Raw genomic sequence first — 20,304 nt, 5'->3', positions numbered from 1 at the left:
CCAGCTATTTTTCAGTACTCTAAAGACATCCCATACGTATGTGGAGTTTGTTCTATAATTGATCGATTTAGCAAACTTTTTAACGTATTCTTTCTTTTTTTTTTAAATAATTGTGTAGCCAAGGTGCAATTTTTATTATATTCAATAAGATCTATTAAGTTGTTTGTGAATTCCCATTTTTTAAGACTTGCCCGACGTAGTCTTTTAATTCTGTTGCAGTCATCGTCCCACCAGGGAACGGGATTTCGCGTTTGTTTTTTCTTATTGTAATTTTTTCGGGGCGTAGAATCAATAATTGCGTTGGAAATAATATTTACAAAATGTTCGTACTTTTTAGATGGCAGCATAGAGTTATATTCGGAAGAAAAAAAGGAAGAGTACATATTGTCCAGAATGGTTTCTATCTTTTCCGAGTCCGTTCTGATAGATTTAAGTCTATAGGAGCGTTTAGAGTATAAATGTTTTTGCGTTTCTACTTCAAGGATAATGGGAAAATGGTCTGAACCGAATCTTTCGTCCTGTACATTTACGGATATTTTATCGGCGATTTTCATACAAGAAAATACTAAATCAATATTAGAGTTGTTGTTGATATCTCGAACATTTAAGTGTGTAATAGTATTGCAATTATGTAAAAATAAGTTATTTTGTATAACGCTATTGTGTAGCCTATCACCGTTAATATCCGTCTTCTTGCAGTTCCACTTACTGTTATATGAGTTGAAGTCTCCGACCAAGATCGTGTCGATGTTGTTGTTGATATTAGCTAAGATCGAATTCCATTCCGTTTGTGTCAAAGTGCTTCATTTTTAACTTCTCTTTATTAGATTTTAAAAGAAGTCAAGGGCCGGTTTTAATCTTTCGGTGATATCTGTTAGAGTAGTCGACGGTTTCATTTTTTTTGACGGTGCTTTTATTTTTTGTTCCTTTTTAGGATTGGGATTAATGTCCTTGTCTTTGTCACTGACAGAAGAAGCAGTACTAGAGCGGGTTCTTTTATTCAGAGGATACAGAGATTTCGGTTCCATGAAATTAGCAGAGCCTTTCTGATCTTCATTTTGCTGTTCGATTGGTTTTGGGGATTTATCGATGGGTGCAGATGCATTTTCCAGTAGAGGTGAGTGTAGTTCATGGCTAGTATTGGTTTGGTTTTGGCAGTATTTCTGTGTGTGACTTTCTTCTTCGCATGTGAAACATGAATATACATTTGTCGGCAGAAGCTCATGAGATGAGAAAATCCCGCAGTTATGATAGATGATGCTTTTATATGTGTTATCTTGGATGTTGGAGATATACCACAATTTGCAAGTTCGTTTACAATAACAGATGATGGAATAAGCGGTTGTACATTAGAAATTAAGATACGTTTTGTCTTTGAATACAGGGGCGAATCGTTAATTGGTGCTCTTTGATTTTTATTTGCTTAATCTCGAGAACAAGTTTATCTGCTAGTTCGACTGTACTGAGGTATAGACTGACGCGTCTTTGCGAGATTCTTGAAACGAATTTTACGTTTATGGGTAAGACCAGTTTTCCGATTTCAACACAATAATCTTCTATAGTGAGACCATCAATTGAGTCCAGAACAATAGCTTGTTCTTTTGTAGGACATTTCTCTTGTTGGACTGCAGTTGCGTAAGTTGCAGCAGACTGCAACTGCGCTTTTTGTGCCATTTTGATACTTTTTTAAGTTACTTTTTTATGAGCCGCAGGTTATCTCTGAGGTCAGAGATACCTGCGGTGCACTTTTTAAATAACTACACTACAGCAGCAACAGGACTTATATTTTTTTACCGATTATATTGTGTATTAGATAGATTTCTACATTCGTGTGACCGAACGCAGCAAAGCCGAGTGTTTACTTGTTGGGAGTGAGGACAAATACGTCTTTCCTGTGTAGCGGTTCGCCCGAGACTCACTCTTATACTAATATCAACAATTCAACGGTCATGCCAGTTAAAATATAAATCAATCATACCTGGTGCACTACACTTTTCAAATTATTCGTTTTCACATCTCATCGTCAGAAAAGGTTCAACTTTCAATCCCCCTGATAACCCCTGCGCAATACTCATCAGCCATGCAGGGCTATACAATTAAATAACTTCAACACGCACGTCATAGCCAATAGATCTCTCCTGACGGCCGTGCAACAATCCAAATAGGCCGGCGGAGCTGTGCGCGCTCGCCGAGGATATAATACAATCACGAAAAGTGTCCATCAGCTAGCCGAGCAGCGCTGCTGGCGTACCGCGCCACGTCGAAACGGTCAGTCATAATTTTCGTGGACGTTTAATCAACTCGAGCAAGTGCGCGAGGCCCGTAATTCATAGCCCATTGCCGCGGTTGCGCCCATTCTAATGGCCGAAGCCTGCTCGAGCGAATCCAGCCAAATGCGCGAAACGTCGACGGCGCGGCTGCGGTGCTGGTGCGGCTATGTGCAGCAGCGGATGCCCCTCTGACTGCGGCCGGAATTACTGTTCTGTCAGCGTCCATGTATATTATCCTGTTGCGAGGAACCGAGAGAACTTGATGATAATACGAGATGGACGATGCTTGCTATTCTTTTTTGCGCTCCTGATCGTTATTGTCCGAGCGTTAATTAACAATTATGCTGCAATAATATTGTCCATCGATATTATGCTATTGGAGCTCGCAGCTTCGTTAAAATTCCACCCACTGAAAAACATTCTCCCAATAACGAAGCCCTCGTGTTCTTCCTGTTGCAGAGAATCCAGGGAAACGAACCAGATTCCAAATGAAGTCGACCGACGACGGTAGGCCCTAATGCGGCCCTAACTCAGAAGCCGTTCAGCTCGCTTCCGAGCGTAACATGAAGCTCTGAACTCATCGGTCGATATCCGACGGGAAAGGAAAAGCTCTTCATCAATTAGATAAGAAATTGATCGCAAGTTCGCCGCAAAGACGAGAAAGCCAGGCTTCGAGGAGAGGAGTTCGGCAGCTCTCAAGATGTACAAGCTGCTGAGGCGGGGTTCGGGCCGCATGCTCGTGCTGTGCGCGGTGCTGCTGTCGCTGTTGCTCTGTCTGTACTACGTGAGTCAGACGCAACAGGGGCCAAACGTGGGTGCAGGTTCCGCGGCTATAATTGCCGATGGAGCGGCTGGCGCTGGCTTCGATCGCGTCCTCACTTCCGTTGTGCCTGACTACAGTGAGCCTCCTGACGCCCAGGTTTCACCGGACACCTGTCCGCTTATCACACCCAGGGATGCGGATATCGACGCTCAGGCCGAGTTCGAGAAGTTCGACTTTCAGGTGAGTGATATAGTCTAATATATAGGAAATATCGAGTATTCGATTCGTATAGATATAACAGACCTTTTATTAAATTTAATTGGTTAATTTTAATAATACCGATGCCTTTTGGCAGCTTACAATCATCAGTGCTGGTGTGTGATGACCTTGTTGTGCTTATCTATTCACGATACATTTGAAATGTTTTCAACTTTCTATTCTCCAAAACAAGCTTTACTTCTTATTTCTTAAAATAAAGAGTTGAGAGTGCTGTTTACATCACTTTTCTTGTTGTTTGTATTATAAGCGATCATGAGTCAGCAAAGGTGACCCGTCGCGATGCGCCACGAGAACGTGCCTTTTAATAAATCATTTAGAGAGCACAATTTTTTGTGTTATACGTGATAATTCACACACAAGAATAGTATTAGGCGATTTCAATGCTAAAATAGGTAGGGAGGAAATGTTTAGGCCTACTATAGGGAAGGAAAGCATGCACGAAGCCAGCAATGATAACGGTATTAGGGTCATAAATTTCACGGCGGCAAAAGATCTTATAATCAAAACTACGTGTTTTAAGCACAAGAACATACACAAGGCAACGTGGACATCGCCGGACGGGGCCACACTGAACCAAATTGATCATTTCCTCATTGAAAAAAGACGTCATACTAATGTTCTTGACGTAAGGACTTACAGAGGGGCAGATAGCGACTCGGACCACTTCCTAGTAGTAGCCAAATTAAGAGCTAGACTAGTAGCGAATTAAAATAGTAAGCGAGCAAACAAGGTAGAAAGCTTCGATATTGAGAAACTACGAGATAGAACAGAGCGAATTAGGTACCAGATAGAAATTAATAACAGGTTTCAGGCACTTGAAGAAGCAAACACATCGCCGGAGGGGAATGACGAACCGAATAGCTTATGGGGGGACATAGAAAAAACGGTAAAAGAGGCCGCGAACAAAGTACTGGGTAAAAAGAAAAAGCCAAAGAGCAAACCATGGTTTGACGAAGAGGGCGAACTCTGGTTTGAAAGGCGCAAAAAGGCTAAAAGATAGCTTACAAAATAGAAGCGATAGGACCGTAGAAGAGTATTCTAACGTATGGAAACAGACGAGCCCGATCTACAGAAATAAGAAGGGGGAGTATCAAGAGAATCTTATTAGGAGAATAGAAACTAACAGTAAGGAAAATAACCCCCGCGAAATGTACAGAGGGATTAACGCCATCAGAAAGGGTTTTAGGAGTAGAGCGCAATTGAGGAAGGACGAAAACGGGGACCTCGTAACAAATGATAACGAATTACTGTCGCTGTGGAAAAATTATTTCGATAAATTATTAAACGTGCACGAAAATAGCGAAGAATTAGGGGACGAAATTCACACTGCTGAACCCCACGTGGAGGAACCGAGCCACCAAGAAGTAGAGGCCGCGATTAAAAAACTAAAAGACAATAAAGCCGCGGGAAATGACTCTATACCAGCTGAGTTACTCAAATATGGGGGCGTCGAGCTCACTTTCAACATCTATAAACTAGTATGTGCCATCTGGAAAAATGAAACAATACCCGAAAGTTCTGTCAAACGTAATACAAGCTAGACTCACTCCATTCGCGGAGGATATAGTAGGAGATTATCAGTGCGGATTTCGGCGCAACAGATCGACGAGCGATCAAATGTTTACCATAAGACAGTTGTTAGAGAAAAAGTGGGAATTTTGCGAAACCATATACCAACTATTTGTAGATTTTAAAAAAGCGTACGACTCTATTAAACGAAGCAAAATGTATCAAATTCTAGTACTTCTCGGTGTACCGAAAAAACTCGTATGATTAATTCAAATATGTCTGAACGGAAGCACGGGAAAGGTCCGAGTAGGCGGTAATGTATCAGAACCCTTCATGATACGCGATGGTTTAAAACAAGGGCCGTTAGAAAAATGCAGGTTAGCCAGCTGGGCACAACGCTTAATGGAACAACGCAGATACTAGGCTACGCAGATGATTTGGATATACTGATAATTCATGAATCATCAAAAGGCATAGTCTTGCATTACATAAGCCCACTGAGCGCTGGAATGAGTTACGTCAAAGTAAGTTTATATAAGTAGTTTACAGATTTGTCTTGTTGGTTACCAAGCAGCTATTCACAGCCATTAGCTATGACCAATTTATTTTTTAAAACTCACGCAAAAGATTCTGAAGTCCTATAACGATGGGCTACTTCATACGAATAGATCATCTGAAACCGTTCCTAAAATCGTTAAAGTATTCAAGAAATTATAATTTTTTCATTTAAGGTGTTCAGATCAATATTTTAAATTGCTAGAAATTAATCAACGTCTCATTTCATGAAATACGATTTGTATCTTAAGCAATTTCAATAAAATTAATTCCTACATAAATTAATTAAACATTTACTCATAATCCAGGTTTCCTAATTAATTTATTAATTAAGTTAACAAATTATGTTTTCCAATCCTTAATTATGTATACAGGTTATTAAACTTAATATTGTTTAGTTAGTGTAACTCGAAAACAAATATTTTAATAATAAGTATGGTTATAATATAAGACAGTTTTTCTTCTAGTTTGAAAGTTAATACATTTAGCTCGAATTTAAGGATGGCAAATAATGTTTTATTTCTTTCACTCCATCGATGCTAAAAAGCTTTCTATTATTTGAATTATACATACTAACATAACGTTGTCAATAAAAGTAGTTCATAATGCTTTGAATTGGAAAATGCAATACTGCTTTGTTAGTAACGTTAAAATTTAGTAATTTGCTGAATAGGTTTATACAAGGAATCATTATTAGTGCACAATTCATGCAGAACTAAATGATCCTGAGAGATATAGCTGCGTTTAAAAGTGCTGAGACAACGCTTTCCCTTTACTAGCGTTAAACAACTCTATTTAGTGATCTTAGTCTCTGTACGCATAATTCATTTTCGTGCTATGCTTGAAAATTTTAATTCTTAATATCTCATAATAAAAATGTTTGTATCGGCCTAAGACATTAATATTTTTTATCTCAATGGTTTTCAATGAAAACACCTATCTGTGTCAATTGGCTATTAAGACTGTCGTGGTTTATTCGCCACTAAAATTATCGATACCTAATTCCAAGCGACTTACACTATTAAATTAGAATTATAGTTATTGCACGAGGTGTAATAATAATTATTCTTAGTCGGTGTATGTCTCGGTACTAAATACTAGGCAAGCAAGGACACGGGCACTTTGGAGGTTATATTCGGCACAGTTAACCATTTTCAAGTCAGGCATTAAATCTTCCTGTATATGCCGTGCAAATATGTCCAATTTATCCCCGCACACAATCAAGATCTATTTCGGCCAACGCCGAGCGTACGTATACTACTGGTCATCATGAATTTATAACCACTATTATAGGGCATTTCGAAGACATATTCAGCTTTGGAGTAGTATAAATGTTTGACTCGATTTATTAACTATTCAAGTATCTTGTATTTAATTCAATGTGATTAAATATTTGTTTGATAGAAATGTTTTGCAAATTAATTTGAGTTTCAAGCTCTATTTTAACTAGACTCAACAATTTAGTTGCTTTATAATATTTATTGTTATACCAATTTTTTCTCGGATAAGCAGAAAAATTTAAGTTCACAGTTTTAATGTAAAAAAATAAATTCAAATTTTCTTGAAACTGGCTTTCTTCCAGCATCTTTCCAAACAAGCTATCACGGGGCGAATCATAAAACGGAATCCCTAATTTACGCTGTCATCGACAAAAGCTAATGCATTACCATAGTAGTGCCCTCCACTGCGAGCGAATTATCTATCAAGGGGCTTTTTCGTTGCCTTCCGCCACGGCTGCGCGCAGTTTTCTTGCCCGTGTAGTTAAAGGTGGCTCCACGGGAGCTTTCAAGCTTTTTCTCGGACGGTTGGATTATTCCGCTTCGCGGGAGCGATTAAGGGCTGGCTCTCGCACAGACGCTTCTCTCTCCCCGCGCGTCCTGGGCCATCTCGTCGTCGGCTGACGGCAACGCTTTCTTCTTCAACCTATGTCCACGTCAGAAGCTTTCTCTCTCGTTCTCTCTCTCTCTCTCTCTCTCTCTCTCTCTCTCTCTCTCTCTCTCTCTCTCTCTCCACTATATAAACGCTCTACCTTCTACTGCTAGTTGCCCAGGTCAACTTTGAATCATCGGTGCGCAACCTGGGGCTGGTGCTTGACTCCAAACTTACTTGGAAAGAGCACGTTACACAAATTTGTAAACGTGCTCACTCTTTAATGTACCGTTTCTTTTTCGGAAAAGCACTAGCCTTAGATTGCGCCAACATTTAGTGCAAGCACTCCTGTTTCCCCTCATTGACTATTGCTCACTTGCTTACTGCGACCTGACTCAGGAACTTGACTTAAAACTGCAGAGGCTTGTCAATACCGGGATCCGTTATATCTACGGTGTGAGGAGGGACGAGCACATCTCCCCTTACAGGCGTGAGCTGCAATGGCTTAACACCGCCGGACGTAGGAAATACTTCATGGCCTGTTTTCTAAGAAAAATGTTCAATACCTCAATACCTACTTATCTATTAGCCTATTTTGATTTCCACGTCGCGCTCAGGCCTGTGAGGGGTGAGGTGACTCCACTGGACATCCCGTCCTTCAAGACGGAGACGCTGAAGAATTAATTTTTCATCAGCGCCTCCTACCTCTGGAATAGCCTTCCATCTCATCTTCGCAACACACTATCCATATCACATTTTAAACAAGCAGCTAAAAATTACTTCTTCAATCTGGAAAACACATAAACATTACACAAACATACACACATTCTCATTCATCTCACTTCACTTCATTCCATTTCACACTCTTCACACACACTAGCACCCTTACACAAAATTTTTATTCTTTTTATAATATACTACAATTGTATATGTACAACACAATGTACAACAATAAAAAAACAATTAAATCTAAATCTAAAATCTCTCTCTCTCTCTCTCTCTCTCTCTCTCTCTCTCTCTCTCTCTCTCTCTCTCTCTCTCTCTCTCTCTCTCTCTCTCTCTCTTCCCTCTTCCCTCTTTTTTCAGCCTCCCTCTCTGCGGCTCTGTATTTCCTTATCTCCCTGGTCCTCTCGCTTCTTATCGCGGTCTCTCTCTCTCTCTCTCTCTCTCTCTCTCTCTCTCTCTCTCTCTTGTGTTCCTTTACTCCCTTATCTACCTTTCTTACTGGATTCGCCTTCTCTCTTGTGCACCGACTTTATACACTTTGTGCTGCTCTTCGTTTGCGGTTTCACTTTTTGCGCTCGCCGTATCCTCATCCCTTTTTCCTTTTTCGCGGATTTTTTCCTTTCTTATTTGGATGCTGAGCTTTAGATTCTAGAGGAGAAACTGTACGGTAGGGTATAGATTAGAGTCTCTCGGCACTCCGGAAGTCGTCTCGGGTATAATTGAAAAATCATTGGTTCAGAGGTAATCAATGGCACGTGTTTCGATGATTTGATCATAATGACACATCAGAGATACCAGACATATGACACAGTATGGTAGAATTGCAATTTCTGAAATTCACACGCTGCAATATGTTATTCACTCGTGCGGCAACATTCACGAACGAATGAGGCAAATAGCAGTTGTTGATGAAATTTCAGACGTGCTCTCTATATTCGTATCCCAGTCAAACTAGACACAGTCTAGCTAACTGCAATAGAATCTCTCCGTAGTTTTAAAATCCGGACAAAAGAGAGCTGCTCCACATAAACGTTAATATATGAGAACTCGTCACAGGCACGAAGCCTGGCTATTCTTCACTCGCATAACGAGCACAAAGCTGAAGCAAGCTCTCATCAGCTGAGCTGAGCTAGCTACAATTAAAGTCCTCGTACATTACGACGAACATGGTGGTGACGAACGACGAACTTGTGCTCATACTGCCGTGCAAGCCTCAAAAAGCGCCGAATCCGCAGTGGAGATGACGCTGAGCAAAATAATGCACCTCTCGCGTGGTAGAGCATCGCGAGACAATGACCGTCCGTCCGGTCTTTTGGCCTGCGGAAGCGCCGGATAAATTTTGAATTGGCGGCACTCCAGGCCAACTGTCGCTTATGAGACGATTAGTCCCGTTAGTCCGATTTGTCAAGTTTACGGGCTAAATGGCTTATCTCGCGCGCACAACGCGCTTCGCCGAGTTATTGGAGGCCCAGGAGCTTTTGCTGACACGAGTGGGTGTATAGGTGTGGTTGCATCCCGTATTGTTTTCTCGGACTCCGATAAGCTGCGAGCAAGGTGTTCTTAATTCATTGATAGAAGATCTAGAGCTTCTGGTTGTTATAATATTTAACACCTAATCCTTAAATCCTTAATTTTCCTGCCGCAGAAGAAAGCATTTGCTTAGTCGCGTAAACAAGAGTATTATTTATTATGCAAGAGCGGAGCATCGATTTTCTAAGCTGTTACAGCTAGCCAAGATAAATTTTAAAACATCGTGTCCAATGAAGGCTGGGACTCCTAAAACAGAGCGGGAACTCCCAGGGAATCAATATAAAGGCGGAGGCGAGTTTTTATTAGTGTGCAGTGTGTGTGTCGGAAGCTGAAACTGCGTAAACTAAACCAAAGCGTTTCAGTGTTCGGTGAGCCGAAAAACTTGGCCGACGTCGACGTCCGTTGTTCGAGATATTGCAAACACCCGCACGAATAATTATGTCATTCATCCTGGGAATTCGCTTAGGCTTCCCTTCCTCGGCGTTGACTTCTGCTCGACTGAGCGCCAACAAGACTCGCCTAATAAATCGTTCTATTCCCTCTATGTCCGTCTAGCGTGTATATCGATCTCCATTGATGGATTTTCCCCACTTTCACTTAATTTACACTCTCTTACATTCTTCACACGCACTAGCACCCTTACACAAAATTTTTATTCTTTTTATAATATACTATAATTGTATATGTACAACACAATGTACAACAATAAAAAAACAATTAAATCTAAAAATCTAAAATTTCTCTCTCTCTCTCTCTCTCTCTCTCTCTCTCCACTAAGCGAAACATAAATAAGCTATATTATACCTCTATTCGTGCAGAAACTTAAATTTTAATCAAATAACATTTATAAGGATTCGATTGGAATTATTTGACCAAAATGATACAACAATAGTTCATGTTATTGTGTAAAGTTTTGCAGTGTAGCTAAATAATCGAAAATGCCCGTAGGGAATTCCCGTATAGAAAATATCAGTGTAGAATTATCTCGCGTATGGTATATAGCGTTTCGATTGTGTGTACATAATGATGGTCCACGAAACACATCAACGCTTGATCTGCTTGAATGCTTGATTGGGCTTACTCAAGACTGTTTATGCTATAAGTTTCATAGATCCTGAAAGCAACATATTTGATGAAATATACATCTTTGAAGTCTCTACTATGATAGGGGAATTTGCCAATCAGATGAATAGCTTGAAACGCAGTTATATGAAATAGTTGATGTAATTTTCCATCAAAATCCATCACATTCAAATAGTTTATCTGAATGTACACTGCACTGCTTCAATTTTCGCTATTCGGAGACGACAGTCGATCGACTCTATGTACGACTGCTTCACTACAGCAATATAGCAGCCATCAACGGAGGCGAGTAACGAGAGCCAGCAATTTCGATTGTGGTACGCGCGCTCGCAATGTCTGAACTTCCGAATTACGGCGATGCTCTCGTGAGCTTGCGGCTTACCGAGGACTTGAGTCACTGCTGCCTGGTTGGCTCATCTAAAGCCGTCTCGGCGCAGCTTCGGAAACGAGACGCGGGTCGTCGTGGGTATAGCTCGACGACTCGCTCGTGTGTCAGAACGACGGAAAATCCAGAAAAGCTGTTCTGGGAAACACGATAAACGGGGATTACTGGATGTCTTCCACTCTCCGCTCGTCTTGCTCTCTGATCTTTTTTTCTCTTCCTCTTCGCTGATAGCCTTCTATTAATCTTCTGGATATTATCTTGAGCGATAAGCACTTATGACGATACCGCGATCTAATAACGAGGAAATGATTATCCCGTATTAAAGATAGTGGGAAAGATCGATCGTCTAATACGATGTACGTGGTTGATGGGTTGAACTCATCACAGTTGATTATATTAAATTCTTTTACGTCGGTATCTAATGCATAAATGTGGATAATGGATTAAATTTTGTGTCGTGGAACTAAATCGATTATAAAAACGTACTATATTATGGATGATTGTGGACTTTTAAAATTATTCCGTGTTTTGGTTAAACAGCTGTTATACCTATTATACATTTTTTATTTCAGTAGTTTATTAGCGAATTATTAACAATTTTATCTAGTTATACTAGTTTACATTAAAATTGTACGTTTCAGTGCATCAAAGTTAATGCCACGCAAGAAATACAACGATTACTATCGGTAAAGCTCTCTTCGAGTTGCCGGCAAGAATATACCTTAGATTGGAAAAGTAAGCTGGCATAATGTGCCCGATAAGAAGAGTTATAAACGATTTTCCATAACGTCGCGGTCCCCGCACGAAAGTAGAGAGAAACTGTTTAACTTCTCCTCGATCGATTATCGATAACTTGGCGCCAAAAGGAGAATAGGTGAAACTCACCTCGGACTCGAGTCGGTTCTTAGGTGTTGTACCGTTGAAAGTGAAATTCAATTTCGTTACTTAAATATGCTGAAGAAGCATTTACGTAGCAATAGTGTAGCTCTAACTGTTCATACGTTTTAGAGGGGCAGAATTTTGTTCTTGGTCTGCAAAGTGTCTAATAAAGCTTTATTGCTATTGCTTTTATTTTCTGCGGCTTGGGAGTAATCCAACTACCTTGTTTTAACGCGAAGGAAAATTTCTGGTGAATCGTCAGTTGTATCTGAAATAAATAAGCGTAAATATATAAATACAATTATTTCGCTATTAAAAAAAGTTCAGTATAATAATGAATAGTTTAATTACCTACTGTATCAGAAACGTAAATGAAAAAAAATTGTAACTTCTACGAGACGGTTTTTAATCTGAAAGAACACCGACGAGACAATGCATAATTTCTTATCTCTGGAAAAAGTTGAACAAAGTTACCGTTAGAACTTCTTAAATTGCCTTAGCTACATAAATTTGCATAAAAAGGATAAAGTCAAAGTTAGTAAAATTATAGTAAACAGTGATGCAGGGACCATTTAATTGAATCAGCCTGCTCATTTCAAGCATTTGTTTTGACTTGTATCGCGCGTTACATTATGCATCATTTTCATAATTATTTTTTGTATAATTGATTAAATAAAAATAATGTGCTTCCTGTCTCTATTTGGATCAACCCGAACAACAAGACTCCTGACGTCAAAGACTTAACCACAAGTAATAAATTTGTATTATTTTTCCTTTACAAATAGGCTTTATTTATTCTTCATGATTCAAACCAAAGTGTCAGAATAATATATTCAGCAAAAGAGTAACATCATCAACACTGAGAGTATACCCTTTCTCATACATTGATAAACTAATTTTCCTAATCGCCCTCATCATTAGCGTTCTACTTTCTCAGTATACTTTCAAGCTACTATCAAATACGGCGATGTCACTGCATACACATCCGAATTCCCTTTTCATTCCCCTTTTATCGCTAACGAGACACACTACAGCAGCACACTTATCACCGCAATCATTAACGAAACAGCCATCGCGTGAAGGAAAAAAAAACAAATTACGCCATCAGCGCACACGATACACCGCAAAAGTACTGGGGGCGACGCAAAGCTATTAAGTAACGCGTCGCGACGCTCTCGCATATATAATATCCGGCAGTAGCGCGCAGTTTCATCAAGGAGACAGATCGCTTTAGCCCAGTTTCCCGCACTTCATCAATATTTCCAAAGTAGACGTAATCTCGCGCCCGCAGAGATCGGCTCAAAGCGAGCTGCACTCTTGAACTTGACTAATAATTATCTCTCTCTCTCTCTCTCTCTCTCTCTCTCTCTCTCTCTCTCTCTCTCTCTCTCTCTCTCTCTCTCGTTTTTTTTGTCCATCTGTGAAAGCATTGCCAATACTCGCTCCTCTACTCTGTCAAATTTTTAACCTGTCATTGAGCGAGGCTTGCTTTCCCTCGGCCTGGAAATCATCGCTCGTAAGAGCATTAAATAAGATCAACTCTCCAACTGCTGTAACAGACTATCGTCCGATCTCTCTACTTTGTTTTCTATCCAAGGCGCTGGAGTGGCTGGTGCACAACCAGATATCTGAATACCTAGAGTCAAGACTCTACCTCGACAACTTCCAAACTGGTTTTCGCACTGGCCACAGCACGCAGTCCGGCTTAATTAAGCTGACTGACGATGTCAGGCTTGGGATGGACAGAAAGAAGGTCACCCTTTTACTTCTTTTTGACTTTAGCAAGGCGTTTGATACGGTGTGTCACGTCAGGCTACTCAGAAAGCTATCCTCTTTCGGCTTTTCTAAGCAGGTTATCCGCTGGCTTGCATCATATCTATCGGGAAGAGAGCAAGCAGTCATTGGTGACAACAATGAAATCTCTGCATTTCTACCACTTAACACCGGTGTTCCACAGGGGTCTGTCTTAGGACCCCTGCTGTTCTCGTTGTACATCAATGACATTGGCTATTGCCTTGATGCAGATATGTCCCATCTCATCTATGCGGATGATCTGCAGATCTACAGCCAATGCCACCTCGAGGAGCTCGACTCCTGCTCTGTCAGGATGAGTGCTAACGCCGAGAGGATTAGTAGCTGGGCTGCTTTGAACAGGCTTAAACTGAATGTTACTAAAACCAAGGCTATTGTCCTGGGTTCCCCCTATTATATAAATGCTTTACCTAATACCGCTAACACCTATATAAATATAGGGGGAGCCCAGGTCAATTTTGAATCATCTGTGCGTAATCTGGGGCTGGTGCTAGACTCCAAGCTCACATGGAAAGAGCACGTTACGCAAATTTGTAAACGTGCTCACTCTTTAATGTATCGCCTCTATTTCTTTCGGAAGAGCACCAGCCTCAGGCTGCGCAAACATCTGGTGCAGGCACTCCTTTTCCCTCTCATTGACTACTGCTCACTTGTTTACTGTGACTTATCACAAGAACTTGACCTAAAACTACAGAGACTTGTCAATACGGGGATCCGCTACATCTATGGTGTAAGGAGGGACGAGCGCATCTCCCCTTACAGGCGTGAGCTGCAATGGCTCACCACCGCCGGACGTAGGAAATACTTTATGGCCTGTTTTCTAAGGAAAATTTTCAACACCTCTACACCATCTTATCTAGTTGCCTATTTTGATTTCCACGTCGCGCTCAGGCCTGTGAGGGGTGAGGTGACTCCACTGGACATTCCGCCCTTCAAAACGGAGACACTAAGGAACTCATTTTTCATCAGCGCCTCTTACCTCTGGAATAGCCTGCCATCTCAAATACGTAACACACAATCCATATCTAACTTTAAAATACTAGCGAAAAATTACTTTTTCAATATGGAAAAAACTTAAACATCACACAAACATCCACACTTCCACTTTCATCTCATCTCACCTCATACCATTTCATTTCACACTCGTCACTCGTGCTATCACCAAACTCACACACTGAATACCTTATACTTTTTATTTTACTTCTTTATATTGATATATGTACAACATAATGTACAATAATAAAAATTAATTAATCTAATCTCTCTCTCGCGTGCGCGCGAGCGTCAATCTCGAGAGCGGCCGCCGCCGCGACGTGCTCCCCCTTTTTAGGAGGAACTTGGCCTGTCGCGTAGCCACTTCGAAAGGCACACGTGCGTGTCGCGCGCACGCAATTACGTCGCCCTGCGCGACCATTCATTATTCATACCGCCGCAGTTGCGCCGCCGACGCCGCTTCATTCATAAAGCCCCGCGACGTTTTGCCTGATGCATTATGAGCGCGCGGAGACTTACGCTAGGTAATATTTGATGCAGACTGCTCGATTTGTTCTCTCAACGAATTAATAATCGCTCGTTTTTTTTGTCCATCTGTGAATTTTCTTGCTGCAATTGACGCTTTCGATTAATCGCATTAACGTAAGTATATCATTTCGATAATTATACGATTGCTCGAGCGTAGCGCTCGGACCCTACGTGCCCCATAAACACACATGTGCGCAGAGTGGCAAACGCGAGCAGACAAACCATTTTAAGCGTCGGGATGAAAGCAGTCAGTAGCGGAAGGATCGCTGAAAGGCCGGGGTTTTATGTGACGGGTCACGCGGGGAATCGCGCGCGAGCGTCGTTAGGCGAGTTTTAAACGAGTATAATGGGCCGAACGCAGAGTGAGTGAGAGGCTAGCCTGCAGCCATTATACATACGAGAAAGAGAGAGAGAGAGAGAGAGAGAGAGAGAGAGAGAGAGAGAGAGAGAGAGTCATCGTGTCTGAGTGTACGTCCGTGTGCAATTCAAAGGGTTCTCTTTTCTCTCTCGAGTGCTATATACCTACCCTCATTGAGGTGGGCACGCACGCGTCGGGAAATGATTCATCCGAGCGGTCTTTGTTTTTTTTGTGTTTGTCTGGCTGCAGTATGTCTGTCGCTTTCTGTTCTGCTAGCTTGTTGTTTATTCACGCGACAAATGTAGGGTTTTGGGCGTTTTGTAGTGACACGCTGCATCCCCGCAGGAGCAAAGACCGTGTGTGGGTTGGAGTGCTGTGAACGGTTTCTCAGCGCGCGAACTGTGTATTGTAGGGCACGTTATGTTTCGTTTGTCGAAAAGAAGTATTTTTCCGCTATAAGAACTGTAATTCCAACGTTTTTTGCGAATTTAGCTGTCAACTTCTCTCAGAAGGTATTTGCCGAAGTCACAGTCTTGAAGGTATAGTAGCGTATCAAGGGAGAATACTTCACTCGAGCTTCATGCTGAGAGACATGTTTTTCCTAAAATCCCTTTCTATGGTTCGAGTCCTTCCATTATCTCTCGCTATAAAACAAAATTGGACCTGCATCTCTCTCGAGATACCTTAATACACTTTTTTCTTTTATGGCTCTTCATTCTTCCTACAGCACCCTCTCTCTCTCTCTCTCTCTCTCTCTCTCTCTCTCTCTCTCTCTCTAAGTGCCTTAAAAGTATTTTGAAAAATTTCAATTAAACTTCCAATTCAATTACTTTGACTGTCTGTGAGGGCACTCTATCACTCTTAATTTCTCAATCAATCTTCCGCCGAAAAATTCCGAGAATGGATAAATGTACGAAAAAATTTTCCTGACACCGCAGCTCTTTTCCAAACTCGAGGGGAATTTCCGCGAGCACGACTCGCCTAACGAATCGCCGTGACCAACTTAGCGGATTAAAAGAGGAAAAAGAAAATTCAGAGAAGAGCATCAGAGTAGAGGGACGGGGAGAGGAATGTCCATTTTCTCGAGCTCTAATTTCAAATTCGAACGCACTTATTCCCGCGGCGCTCGCCGAAGCTGCAACTCAGCGCTGGCCCCTCTTTTCTTTTAGCATCTCATTACATCATTACACCCCGACGGCGGCTCTATAACTTATACGCTTTCCTTTTCCCCGAGCTCTATATCCCTCTCGCGGGAGCTGATGAAACTGCGTTTCGCAATTTGCCTAAGCAAACCTCACCGGAAATTCATACACGTCGCACCCCCCCGCCTTTTACCCGCATCTCTGCCTATACGCATATATAATATATTACACGAATCTGTGTATCGCTATATGTACACGCGTACATAAGGCCGCCGACTCTCCTCTATCTCCATCGCGTAATTTCGCGGGTAACCTAACCGCGTTTGGTATTGGCGAAATGAGCCAAATACGAGAAACCATTCCAGCCTCCGAGCCGCAGCCGTATACCGCTGCTTATGAGTCGTGGATTTAAAGCTAACCCGCATTCCGCACGAGCTCTCTCGCCTCTCCAGCGCGTTTAGTTTTCAGACGATTCTTTTTCGCCTCTTTTTTCCTCCCCGAGATGTTCTCTCACCACTACGCCGGCGTCGTACTGCTCTTTTGTTCGTGGTGGTTCGCGCAATTACGAAAAATTCATTGCTCTCTTGATAAATGAGCGGTACTCGCGACTGTATACTTTACGCGGAATATCCAGTTTCATTGCGACTCCACCGTGCGGGCCGCTGTAATTATTACATTTTGTTTCGGCGCAAACCCAGGCCGTACGCGCTGAACTTTTCGTGAATTTTAATTATGCCCCGCTGGTTTTGGCTTTTCAAAGTCGCGGATTTTATAATCTCTTGGCTGGAATGAACGTTAATGACTCTGCGATTTAATTAATGTATTTATGTGCTCGGAAAGCGAATTGGCACGAGAATCTGTTGGAAACTCTAACTGCCTAACTGCAGTTAGAGGACGCTTTGTTTATCCGGGGGAAAGTGCTCTGGTTTCGAATGATATGAAACTTGAATTTTTATCTAGACTAGATAAAATATTTTCACTCATCCGAGTCGAACCCATTCATCTCTTTAAAATAAATAAAAGAAAGATTTTAATCCGCATCGACTTTCTTCCAGCGAGTTGCATTCGCATTTCACAAATCGGATCGGGTAATCTCGCGAAGCCATTTCTTCGAGGAGCTCCGGCTATAGGCATCATCGCAATTATATCCTGAGCAAATGCTCGGAGACGAAAATTTTAATTAATCCATAACCAGCTCCTGCACTAAGCGCTTGACGAGATTATGAATATCGTTGGGAAATTCGATATATATACGTGCGCGCGGGGGCTCTTGTTGAGGACGAACAAGAAAGTCGTTATGCGAAATCCTTCCCCGAAATCCCTTAAAGCGTGCGAGCTCCTCTCTACTGCCAACCTTGTGCTATAGAGCCTCTTCTCCCATTTCCTGTGGTAAAATCGCAGGGTGCACGTATATACCTCTCAATACTTGCAATATACAGCTTATGTATTTCTAATTTTTAATTTTCTCGGTTGTACTGAATTTGCTTTAAACGCTGTCGGTTTCAATTCAAAGCATTCCAGATTCTTTTCACACTTATATATAATTCAAAATTTCATTAATTTGAAAGCTATCATGATCAGGCTGATAATAGTATATTGTGCAACTAGGGGGTAAAATTGGCTTTTTCTAGCGAGGGTGATGTTTTGATCCTACGGCGCCCTCGACTCCCACTCGTGCTCAAAACATCACCCGAGTCTGAAAAAGCCACTCCCCCCTTGTTGCACACCGTACTTTTTATGATAAGTGCACGAATAGGCCACTTATCATGCATATGAAAGGAATAGGAAATTCGAGGATTTTTCAAAGTAAAACAATAGTATATTGAAAATTTTGAAAATTTCGAAAATTTTTCCTGGTAGAGATGTTGACGATAATATTTCCAGAAATAGGCAAGATTTGTATGAACTGGGTAGATTCCAGTATCAACACATCGGTAGAAATCCCATCTAAAATGACATGAATTCTGGAATATTTCTAGCCAGATCTGCTAGAAGTCGTCTGCAAGAGTTGCGGCAACATAACCTTGCTTTTTTGCTTTTTTTTTTATGGTTCGTAGGATTTGGATGTGCGACCGACTTTTAATTCGCGTGTATACATAATACACATGTATCACTGATACACCTATAAATAATATTATAACAAATATAATAAGCCACAATTACAAATAGTTACCAAAAAATAGCCTCTATTGCGCCCCGGGTAATTTATTACCTGTCCAAGCTAACATTATTTTTACAAAATTTTCGGTTTTTCGTTTCGAACGCATTTTTGAACAATGTCGCTCTGTTTCAAATAGCTCGCATTTTTTATAGGGATGGTCATTTTCGACAATTTTTTTTTTAAATTCAAGATCTCCGGCTAAGCTATTCAGTAATGCCGAAAAAATAATGTTAGCTTGGCCAGGTAATAAATTACCCGGGGCGCAATAAAGGCTATTTTTTGGTAACTATTTGTAATTGTGGCTTATTATATTTGTTATAATATTATTTATAGGTGTATCAGTGGAACACCTTTAAATAAAATTATAACAAATATCATAAGCCACAACTATATGCGTTGGTATTATGTAGCGTCTATCGTGACGAGTAAACGCATGCGCAAAAGGTATAAAATATACGTTAGTGCGGTCGATCCGAGTTATCGGCGAGATTTCTCGAGTATTTCTAGTCGGGATTCTACCAAATGAATCTGCCGAGCCGCTAGGATATTGACTGGTTCAATCAGCCAAATTTCTACCACGGTTAAAAGTTATAAAAATTTCGAAAATTTTGAATATTTTGAAAATATTTATATAGACATACACATCCATCGGATAGGCTGCAGAGTGAGGAAAAAAGAAATCGATTTTCCATTCATTTTACGTGCATGGAAAGTGGCCTTTTTCGTGCACGTATAATGAAAAATATTATAATTAATATTTCCATGGTTGACCCTTTCTACTGCGATTGCTTTTAAAAGAGTTAATTTTCAAATGTACCACACATACACTGTATTTGATACATTACTAATGATTAAAAAGAGAATAAGCTCACTGGATTTCCAATATTCCAAACACCTTTTCTGAATTTAATAGAATACAGACGACGCATGATCAGTTTTTTAATAAATTCAAGCCCGCATAACCGCTTACCTTTTCTAAAGCTTCTCGGCCACTTATCGAGTATTCCATATATTCATCTCTCTATCCCGCCTGCTGCGTTTCGCTTCCAGCGTACCCGCTGCCGGAGCTTTATAATTCTGAAGGATATTTCACTCCCGCGCAATATATACACACAGAGCGAGGCGTATCTAAAAGAAAACCCGGGCACTTGTACTCCAATCAGAGGCAAGCCTCGAAAGATGCAGCAGCCTCTCCTTCAAAGGCATACGCCGCAACCTCTCCCCCCTCTCTCTCTCTCTCCCGCATCTGGTAGTCTCAGTATTGCCGCGCAGCTTCCTCTCATTGCACTTCCTCGCGAAGAAGCGTCGGCTCTTCCAAAATTCTTTGTGTCTATTTTTCCCTTTCCCCGTTTCTCGCGCCGGCGGCGGCAGCCTTCTTGACTCTTGCGCGTTTTTCTTACTTCTTCGCCCATTTGCTCCGCATTCGTTTTCTTTATACCCGCCACAACTCATCGCTCCTGCC

The 20,304-nt window shown here is 41.2% G+C and overlaps 1 protein-coding gene across 3 annotated transcripts in view; it reads left to right on the top strand.

The window, feature by feature from the left end:
- Positions 1-20,304, top strand: part of LOC100118809 (alpha-mannosidase 2) — a 258,498-nt gene that overhangs the window by 140,970 nt on the left and 97,224 nt on the right. For 2 of the 3 annotated variants that reach the window (XM_031921366.2, XM_031921364.1), the window contains exon 2: positions 2,730-3,273. In XM_031921366.2, coding sequence (XP_031777226.1) covers positions 2,971-3,273 — 303 coding nt within the window. In that variant the 5' untranslated portion in view covers positions 2,730-2,970. Of the gene's footprint in view, positions 1-934; positions 1,118-2,729; positions 3,274-20,304 lie in introns of all 3 variants that reach the window. The other variant, XM_031921365.1, reaches the window with a different exon arrangement.

Source organism: Nasonia vitripennis, chromosome 1 (assembly GCF_009193385.2).
Source record: "Nasonia vitripennis strain AsymCx chromosome 1, Nvit_psr_1.1, whole genome shotgun sequence".
In the NCBI taxonomy this organism is placed as follows: domain Eukaryota; kingdom Metazoa; phylum Arthropoda; class Insecta; order Hymenoptera; family Pteromalidae; genus Nasonia; species Nasonia vitripennis.
This window is presented reverse-complemented; position numbering and strand designations above follow the sequence as displayed.